Source organism: Puntigrus tetrazona, chromosome 11 (assembly GCF_018831695.1).
Source record: "Puntigrus tetrazona isolate hp1 chromosome 11, ASM1883169v1, whole genome shotgun sequence".
NCBI lineage: Eukaryota > Metazoa > Chordata > Actinopteri > Cypriniformes > Cyprinidae > Puntigrus > Puntigrus tetrazona.
In genome coordinates, this window is record NC_056709.1 from 15,704,441 (window position 1) to 15,715,154 (window position 10,714).

Sequence of the window (10,714 nt, forward strand, 5' to 3'; positions counted from 1 at the left end):
AAATATAAATCCATCATAGATTTGAAAGTCACTTTCTGGGCGCTTACCCTTGTATGCTATTGGACCTTTCCACTGTTACTGGCCAGGAGAAATAGATACGTTTGATTTTGTGACAGCATGTCCATAATAGTCATATATACTAATCTTAGTTTAATAGACTTAATTCCTGAAACTCTCTCTCTCTATATATATAATACACACGTTTGACCTTAAATGTAGGCTATAGTTTGTAAAATATAGCCTCCGTGTCCTCTATTTAAAGAATATAAAAAGTGAATATTTTAGTATTTTTGATTTTATAGTAGGCTATTAAAACATTACAGGCACAATTAAATATAATTTCGTATAAAGCAGAAGCGTTTATTTTATTATTATTATTATTATTTTTTTTAACTCGGCGCGCGCTCTAAACGATTTTCTCACATTTAGTAAACCGAAGCCTCAAGTGTCCGTTTGTCCCCGGAGTGGTTCATCCGTTTATCTAACGCGTCCCGGCGGTTTCTGTTAACTCACGTGCTGCCGGTCGCAGCTGCGTCACGCGAGCGCAAATGACACGCCGAAGGAGCGCAGGCACGGACGCGCGCGCGTGTGAAGAAAGAGGGAAAAAACCCAACGGTTACTACGCCGCCGCCGAAACTGCATAAACGTATCGGACGTTTTCTCTACGTTCCTAACAGCATCTCAGAGGGGGAAAAAAATCTTCACAGACGAACAGGACGGTGTAAGGCAGGATATCGGGGATGGATGTGAAAGACCAAGGAGCGCAGATGGAGCCGTTGCTTCCTGCGGTAAGAACCTGTTTCATCTTTCATGTGGGATCCGTCAGTGAGGAACAATGACATGATGCTGGTGTGAGTGTGTGTGTGTGTGTGTGTGTGTGTGTGGAGGAAAACGGGTTTCGGTGGTTCGAGCCGCATTGGGTTGGATCCCATTGTGGCCATCATTGACCCACCACCATTGGAAGACAGCGTGTTTTAATTATTCATTGCACCTTTAATACAGACTCATTTGCTGGGAAAATGGCTTCACATTACATGGGCACGACGTTTGTGCGATTAGGTGCACACCGGCTCGCGTGGATTACGCATTTAATTAAACACGATAGCAATGTGCAATGACAGAGAGTATGGGGTTTTAGATGCATGCATGTGCATTCAGCATTCTCAGGAGTTGCATACATCAAATTTCCCGTGCGTTCGTCTTGAATTCGATGAGGTCTCCTGAAGGATCAAGTATGGCATGATTTCAGCTCTTCAGCTGCCTAATTTACTATGCATTGCCATGGGGATCTACAGTTGGGGAGGCCATTTACTGTATGCAAATTTAAAGAGATAGTTCCAACATAGGAGAAGTGAGGCTTTACCTACATTTTTTTTTTGCAAAACTCCAAGCAAGCAGCATGCAATTCACTGCAGTTTCCAACTTAGATCAACATTTACATTCACCAACGATATTTATTTATTTTCCTGATTACGGAAATTAAACAGATTATTGATGAACAATTTTGTGTAGTTCAAAACATTTTTACTACAACGGGTCATTTGTATACTAATGCACTTTGACATTTACATCACGTATGCATTTCCATATGTAGGCCTATCACTTTTCTGATTTTTGTAAACTTGCTGGATGCCTCACCTGGTACGGTACTGCGTTTGCGATGTGAAGTGCTTGGGTGCGAGTCCTGTGAAACCCGAATAATGATAAATGAGCTTAAAGACTTATGAAAGCAAGCTAAAATGGCATGGTTGCTTCAGAAAATAATGCTTATTTTATTAAGAGCGATAGATAACTATATTAGTGTCCACACCAGCAGACGGTATTGTCTGTTTATTCTCAGCGCATGTTCATCTACCTCTTTAAATCCTCGAGTTTCCGACAACTGGAATGATTATGATTGGTTGTCAGTTTTTTTTATTGTTCAGAGGCTTGAAAAAATTGTTCTGAAAGTGATTCCAGCGATATCGTTTCTCTGTGCCTTTATTGTTATAGTTGTTGCGTGGTCTCTGCTATTCTTTAATATTGAGAATGCTTTTTACAACTGCATCTTTATCGTCATCTTGATGGTTATCGTTCCTGGTGTGAACCATATAATATATAATATAATTTTGCAGAAATGTCGCAACTGCCACCTTTTTTCCCAATGAGCCTGCTTTCTGTTAAATTCTGTTATTACTTACCGATATCGTTTCAAACAAGCTTGGCATTTCATAGAATACTGTTCACGTACAGTATTTTTGTCTATACTGTAAAAAGTCAATGAGTTCCAATTGTTTTGGAGACCGCACTGACTCTTGTACAGACAAAACCAGTCAAAATGTTCTTTAAAATATCTTGTATTCAGCATAAGTCATACAGATTTGGATCGACATAAGGGTCCAGAATTGGTTTACAGCCAAACACCTGATTAATCGCAGCATATTTTATTGCTTTTCCAGCCTGTGTTTCGTAATCTGGTGGTTAAGTGACCCCAAAATAAACGGCACACTCTAGCCTCTTACTGTAATTGCTCTTCATCCATGTAAAAAAAAAATTGATTGGATCAACCCAAAAAAGCAGCAGCCATCTAACATGGGCTCAGATCCAGGGTCTCTTCTCCTTCATCACTGACAGTTTGGTGCTGGAGTTGAGAAGAGTTGACCCACATCCTATTGATTCTGCCATCCGTTCAGTGTTGAGCAAAGACACGCACACACACACACTCACTCGGCTTCTCAGGAGATATTCGCAGCCATACACACTTTGTTTGTAGTAAGCATTCCTGTCTAATCCCTTGCGTGTGCATTTCAAAGGTTTCCAGACGTTGCTAAGAGCAGTGCACACTTACAAAATCCTTAAGTACAGTTTGTGCATATGCAGCAGCTAGGCATTATCAGTCACTTCTCACCATTCGAACAATGGTTTGAACTTTATCCGTGCACTAAATTAATCAGAAAACCCGAGTTTTAGTACAGTGTAGTGCAAGACAAAAAGCAGATGCTGACCTTGGAAGTATATCAAGAGAGGATTCATAGTGTTGAGGAACGTATTGGAAGTTTCCGTTCAGGATTCGGGCCAAAATCATTAAGATGTCATATTGTCAAGAGCCAAGCTTTTAATGACTAATAATATGCAATTTATAATTTAGGATCATTAATCAAGTCTTCAATGTCACATGAACTTTCAGAAATAACTCTACTATGCTACCTATGTCACTTTAGTTCGCTATAATGCACCCTTGCTTAATAAAAGTATTCATTTCTTTACAAAACAAATTTTTATCGAAACTTTTAAATGGTAGTGTAATGCCCCTGTTCAGTTAAAAGCCACAGTTTTTTTCTTTGTCATTTTTTTTTCTTCTGAGATTATATGTGGCGTAAAGGCTGAAAAGCCGAAGAGCTAGTTGAATTGGCTGAAAAATGCTGCTCGAATCTTAAATCTAAAAAAATAAGAATATATTTTTTGTGATCATTTGGCTGAGCCGAGGGACAGATTGAACATCTCCATTGGCAGAGATCCAGCGGTCGGTTGAATTGTTTCTGGTGTGCCGGTTGAATCCACTGGGCTGGTACATTTCACTGTAGCTCTCAATGTGAGCTGAACCGATGCCAGTGATCTGAGTCCCAGAGGGCCTTTTCTGACCATCATAAGTCACTGCCCGCTTAGCTGCAGCTGGTGCCCTGAATGCTGATGTGTGTGCGATAAAATAAAACAGGTCAAAGAAGAGTAAATAAATCTTAACACAGGAATTAGTGTATATATATATATATATATATATATATATATATATATATATATATATATATATATATATATATGTGTGTGTGTGTGTGTGTTCCATCATCTCATTTTCTGAATCATGTGTTGAGTCTTTAACTCTGAGGTTAATCTTTTAAGGCATTGAGAGCATTTATATTTCTGCTATATTTCTGTGAATACACATGTACAGTTATTATCTTTTGGGACCTGAAATATAGATGCGGGGTGGACAAAAAACAAACAAAACACAGATATGATGTCATAGAGTGAATATCAATAGTATGATATAGGATAATTTGTCATTTTATGACAGGGCAAGGTCAGTTCAGTTTATAAAATGTCACGTGGTGCAACTACCCTAAATTGTAATGGTATTTATGATATTCAAAAAAAAAAAATCTTTTATCTTGAAAAATATATTAAGGTTTTTTTTTTTTTTTAATAAAATGATTGATTAGGATGTGTAATCGCATATGCATTCTAGTTGCAAAGAAAGTATTATTTTTTACATGATTATACCAAGTATATACCACATGTCATTTTTAGCGTTGTTAAATGTCAGCGTGTTACAAAAATTTAACGATATTCATATATCGCTATCAAACACTGGATTGGTTTTAGACATTATTGTTTCAAAAAGCTTCAGTTTTTAATTTATTTAAAATTATATACACAAATAATGCTTTTTCACTCCAAAACTGAGGCAATTAAAGTCAAGTCACTCTAAAAGTGTTAAAAGGTGGGGGAAAAAATCCCAGTCAGTACAAATTGACTGTAGTTGTTATATACCCTGTATGTAAAATGACCAGAACAGAATTTTTTATGCATGCTTAAAAAAAGGTTGGAGCTCTTTCTGACTGTAATGATGTGTGTCATGTAAATACTCTTGATTTTATTGCCTTTTTGCTCCTCTGCAGGTTCAGAGTCCCGCTAGTGATAACGGGGTGAGTCCCAGCTCTTCATCTCCTATGTTATGCTTTTCACAGCATGCGCACAATGCAGTGGACTTTGGATTTAATTACTGTTTTGTTTGCGAGAGTGAGGGAGTGTCTGGTTTTCATGCATCCAAATGATGCGATTCATTGTGACTGATTGTCAGTCAATTTTTAATGTCTCCATGTGAGACTGATGCCGCTTGACTGGATATTTGTAGGCACGCAGTGAAGCTTGTCACTAGCTGTTAATTCAAATCTCCGTCCACAAGCTTCTGGTCACCGGGAGAGTTTAAGTGATATTGAGAGGTTTTAAGCTCCAATCTTTGTTTAGTCTAGAGCGGCTGTAAGCTTAGAGAGGGAGAAAGAGAGGACAGCATGTAATATTGGTCATATAGTGAGCTGGAGAGGAGCCAGTGTGAGCAGACGGCGTGACCGGGGGAAGCATGCTGCTCTGGAGGACATAGAGCTCTGTGACCTGTTGGGAGCCTCAGTCTGCTATGTGTCTCTATAAGCAGAAATTTATAGGACTGCATGCTCGATTCATCACTTTAACAACCAAACACACCCTGCTTAAAAGCCCACAGCGCTCGTGGGAATGTTAGCATCCAAGAACTGATTTGTCAGAATGATGCGCCTGAGAGGTTTGCTGGAAATGTTGATTCTTGTGAATGCGAAAGCTGGCAAAAATTATGTGAGCGGGCAAATGATGACTAGATGTGTGACTAAAACCATAAAAAAACTAAATAGTTACCCAAAATAAGATAAAATATACAAAAACTAAACCTCTTTTTGTTCAGTCGAAATTGTATGAATAAATAGCTTGAACTACTATGAAAAAAAATTATACAAAATATTAATAAAAGTTATAATAGTCATATGTCATGCTTTCCATTGTAATTTGAGTGATATGTTTTTTTACTTTCTTTATGTTGCAAAATTATTATTAATTATTTTACCATTATATCTAAAGTGTTAGAAAGTCCAAATTGAAGTTTGCCCCACTATAACAATTTTGGGGCTGGACAATAATTCAATATCAATATGTATCGCAATATAAATATTTTCAATAATGGTGATATGATTTTTCAAAACATTTCCGATATTTCAATAAACATTGCCAGTGTTCCTCAAACATTGGTTTGTGAGGCGTTTGACTTCATTGAATAAACATGAGCACTGCACATTTCAAAATGCGTCCCGGGGTTTATATGAATGTACTGTATCTCTGAAGGGAACCAACTGTCTTTAGAAAAGTTTCAAAGACATTTTCAATTTTTATCAGATAAAGTAGCGTTCATAGTAACGGAGCTGATTTGATTAAAGCCATTACTGTAGAAACCGCAGGTTTTAACACTCCTTCTGCTGGCAGAGAACTGCTTATAATTTCAATAAACCCTTCTTCAGCAACATTTTTTTTTCCTTGTTGTTCAATTTTTTTGATTTTCTGGAGCAACTCAATGCACTTTTATACAAATTTTTGTTTCTGGCTGAAGCACATTTGTTTAAATCTATAAGAATAATCAACCTACGCTATCAGTCAAAAGTTTTAGAACAGTAAGATTTTTGTTCAATTCTCTTTTGCTCACCACCATTTATTTGATCCAAAATACAGCAAAACTGTGAAATATTTCAGTATTTTTACTATTAAAAATTGCTCTCTATTTGAACAGACTTTAAACTGTAATTCATTTCTGTGATCAAAGCTGAATTTTCAGCATCATTACTCCAGTCTTCAGTGTCATGTTATCCTTCAGAACTCACTCTAATATTTTGATTTGCTGATTATCAATATTTAAAACAGCTGAGTAAATTTCTTTCAGGATTCTTTGATGAATAGAACGTTCCAAAGATCTTTTGTAATGTTCACTATTCTATTCAAAAGCTTGAAGTAGTATAATTAGAATTAGAACTAGAATTATAGAATTCAATACTTTTATTTAGCAAAATCAAGTGACGATAAACATCATTTTATGATGTTAAAAAAGATTTCTGTTTCAAATAAATAGTGTTCATATCCACATTGGAAATGTATAGTATATAGACCAAAATTAAGAAATATATCTTTATATAAATTTTAGCCGTATCGTCAAGCCCTGATTCAGTCTTAGATTAATTCTAAACCATTGGATATGTTATCTTTTACCTCTTTATTAGCTAGATGTCATATTTTGCTCCATTGGAAATGGAAGTCTCCAAATGTTTCTTAATGGCTAGTGGACAACGTTTTTTCTGAATTTGGAAAAAATGTGATCTTTAAATGAGATCTTCTTTCTTTTTTACTAAATGCAATTGCTTTATTGTTTACCTGGGGGACAGTTTCTTGATCTATTAGGGCTGGGTGATATATTTCATGCTGTAAAGCCAATTTTTTGTTTAGCAATATAGTTCAGTATCGCAAATGAATCTCCTGTGAAACTGAACACATTTTTACGTAGCTTGTCAGTGATCTACAGCTCTGTGTATTAACTACTGCTCCATTTGAAAATAGCTATTCTATCTTTCTATCTTCATCTTCAGAACACAAAGCTTTCTGAGCCTTCATAGACAATAAGAGAACTACCACATTCAAGGCAGAGAAAGGTAGTAGGACATCGGTGAAAAGTAATTCAACCGTAATTTTATGAAGCTACCAAAATACATTTTTGTGGTTGCGGACTGACCCAGACAAGAATACATTTCTTCATAAAATGTAAATTTGAACCACTGATCTGTTTTTTACCTGTTACTACCTTTCTGGGTCTTGAACGTAGTAGTTCTGTAGTTATGCAGGGTCAGAAAGCTTAGATTTCATCAAAAATATCTTAATTTTTGTTCCAAAGATGAACAAAAATGCAATTGGTTTGTTTTGATTTTCTCGTTAAATAAAATTCTGAGAGGCACACAAATAAATAAATTAAGAACTTATATTGGACATTTTATTGTGTGTGGGCAATATCTTAAAACTGATTCTAATAGAACAAATAACATAATATAAAACGGTCAAATTTTTCATAAACGTATCTCTGTCTGGCTTTTAAAAACGAAACAGCACTGAAACACTCCATTTCCCATCATGCGCGAGACACGTTAGGATGTTGATGTTTAAGCTGGAATACAGAGAGGAGGGAGCTCAGAGCTTCACACACAGAGCGTGAATCACTGAGCACACGCGCTCATACAGCCCGAGCTCAGACACCAGTACACGCAGCCAGTGATGTCGGCGCGCTAATCTCCGCTCCCATTGGTGGACGGACGCCTGTCAAGCACAGGCTGCACGTCTCGCTCTCAACAGTTGGACAACACAGCCCCGGCGAACAGGGCTCCCGGCGTGTCAGAAGGGTGAAGCGCGTCTAGAGGTGCGCAGAGGAACCTCGGCTGCTCTTTAGCGTGTCCTCTCCGCACATTTCCTCTCCTTGGGATAAGGGACGGTCGACGGGACTCGCTGCAGACAGCATGCAGCACAGATCCTCGGAGAGCACTGGCTTTAACTGTCAGGTAGGATGGAGCGTCCCGAGAGCCTGTCGTCTCTGGCATGTCCTTGAGAGTGTTTGTGTGCATCTGTTGAGACGTGGTTGATTCAGCTTTGGATTCTCGTTATATAATGGCTCATTTCATTTCAGTTTGCCGTCTTCTAATACACTCTTTCTCTCAACCTTCCTATTCTTGGAGCTATTTTAGTACCTCCTTTCTACGGCTTCTCCGTTTCTCGTCTTTTCTTCTCTCTCTGCTCGTGTCCTTTTCATCTCTCGGGAAAGGATTCGTTTCTGGTCGTCGGAGGGGATGATTCTGATTCAAACCTAAGGGAAGTGCTTTAGAAGGGATAAAGGAGCAGATGTGTGCACAAATGTAAGGATGTAAATACAGAGAGGAAAAGAGGAGGACAGCGAGGTCACAGGAAGAAAACATTGTATCCCGACAGCAGAAAATATTTAGGTCGGTGACGAACAAAGCTGTAAATGTGTGTTTTAATTATGCTGATGAGGCACGGGCTGTTTGTGTGAGTGTCATGCTAGCGCGCACCGATTTCGGCTCTCTGGAAGGATGCTGATGCTGATCCTTCCATTGCCATGGTAACCACAGACATCTGTAGGGATCAGTCCCGCCGTTCTCAACCAATCGAACGGCTCGGATCCCAGTCATCCCCCCCTCAGCCACCCCAATAATCCCCTCTCTCACCGCTCACAGTCGTCACTGCGAGATCGCATGCTTTTGGAGACTTACATGCGGGGAAATCTCTAGGACAGACGAACAGAGTGGGTGAATAACGTGGCTGATGGCCGGTGACACGTTGTTGTGTTTCGGCTGTTTAAAGGGTCTGGCGTCGTGATCTGGCGCTGTGCCGAAGAGTGATCTTTTGTGAAAAAGACTGCATGCAGCAAATGCATGTTATCATTTAATAAAGTTTCATAGGCAGAACTGGGTCACAAGGCACCGTGACCCAGAAAACTGCATGCAGAGCTTTGTGTGCTGAAGAAGATTAACAGGAAGTGATAGCGTTTCGGTGTACAAAGGCTTGTTTACGGCAAATCCAGTGTGACTAAGCGACACAAAATTATAAAATGACCACACCAAAATGATTTGTGCTGCTTCTGTTGTTATATATTCAATGAAATTGGTTAATATCAGTGTTGTTTTAGTATTGTTTGCATATTTTATAAACATTTTAAATTACCTTTTTAAATTGTAATTTGAATTATTTTTTTCATTTTATTTTGGTTACAAATTTTCGGACTTAAATATATCAGTTAATTGGCATGGAAACATTTTTTGAAAATGCATCTAATAAGTATATTTTTATAGTTAACAATGTTTGTAATAAAATGTTCAGTTAATAAGATGTTTGTAATAGTTTTAGTTCATGATCAAAATAAATTGTTAATCGATGGTGAATCTTTAATTTAGATAATTTAATTTATTTCATAAATTAAAAACACCTCAAATTTAGAACTGTAATCAATAAAATTTTTCACGCTGTACATCATAATGATGCGATGTCTAAATTAACAATTCTGTTTTTTGATTGAATTTTATTTATAATTCATTTTGACAAAACATTACAGAATTTTAACTTATTGGTTATCTACTATTATCTATTTTTTAAAGTAATGTAATATCTGTGGCTTCAATAATACATTTATTTAATGCATATTTTTTTATTTGACAAATTTCGTAATTCAGTTTTATCCCCCGTTACCCAACAATGGATCATTTTAATACAGTGTTTTATAAGTGGTTTACATAAATGCGTTGTTTCTATTTAAAAATAAATTCTAATCTGCGACTTTAAAATCCCCAAGACATTAGAGTCTAACTTCCTGTTTCAAAAAGAAATGCATCAACACAGGACAGAAAACTGCACTCATTAGGCCATTTCATTGGATCTCCAACTCAACATTTATGTGTATGTCACCTTTAAACTACCATTGTATATTTTAGCTGTACTTTCGAGAGTACATTGCCTAAAGGAGCCTCCAGGCTCTCAGCTATAGTTCAGCCACAGTTGACTGGAAGTTTCTCTTCAGAGGCGACTCTGTCTGCTCTGATTTTAGGAGTGAGAATCATTAGTCCAGGAGTATCTGATCTTCTTTCATCTCCTGCAGAGTCTTTAGGACTTGTGATGAATTCATGGTGCTATGCAAATCCCAACACAATTCTCGGCTTGTTGTAGTTTGGCGATTACTCTTCGCATTAAGCTCTCTTGATAACCCTGAGCGTAAAGCGATCCGGCATCAATCTCCTAAAGTCTTAAAGTCGCTCATTACAGCTCACTCACTCCGGATAGAGCAGAAAAGCCACATCCGTCACGGACCACATATATATATATATATATATATATATATATATATATATATATATATATATATATATATATATATATATATATATATATATATGACCTTTTATCTGCTATTAACCCTCTCCATAAGGCCGTTGTGAGCTAATGCTTGATCTGATGTCATCATAAAAACACGCATTTGATGAAGGATTATACATTCTTGTGTCCTCATAATGCCTCTTTGTCTCAACTGAATTTTAGTTATTAGTGGAAAGAATTGACGAGG

General features: G+C 37.3%; 1 protein-coding gene across 5 annotated transcripts in view; it reads left to right on the forward strand.

Moving 5' to 3' along the window:
* Window positions 1–532: 532 nt before the first annotated feature.
* The window catches only part of slc4a10a (solute carrier family 4 member 10a), a 33,756-nt gene continuing 23,574 nt past the window's right edge, over window positions 533–10,714 (forward strand). For 2 of the 5 annotated variants that reach the window (XM_043251946.1, XM_043251942.1), the window contains exons 1-2: window positions 534–788; window positions 4,656–4,682. In XM_043251946.1, the coding sequence (XP_043107881.1) occupies window positions 741–788; window positions 4,656–4,682 (75 nt within the window). In that variant the 5' untranslated portion in view covers window positions 534–740. Of the gene's footprint in view, window positions 789–4,655; window positions 4,683–7,813; window positions 8,148–10,714 lie in introns of those variants that run through there. The other 3 variants (XM_043251945.1, XM_043251943.1, XM_043251944.1) reach the window with 3 other exon arrangements.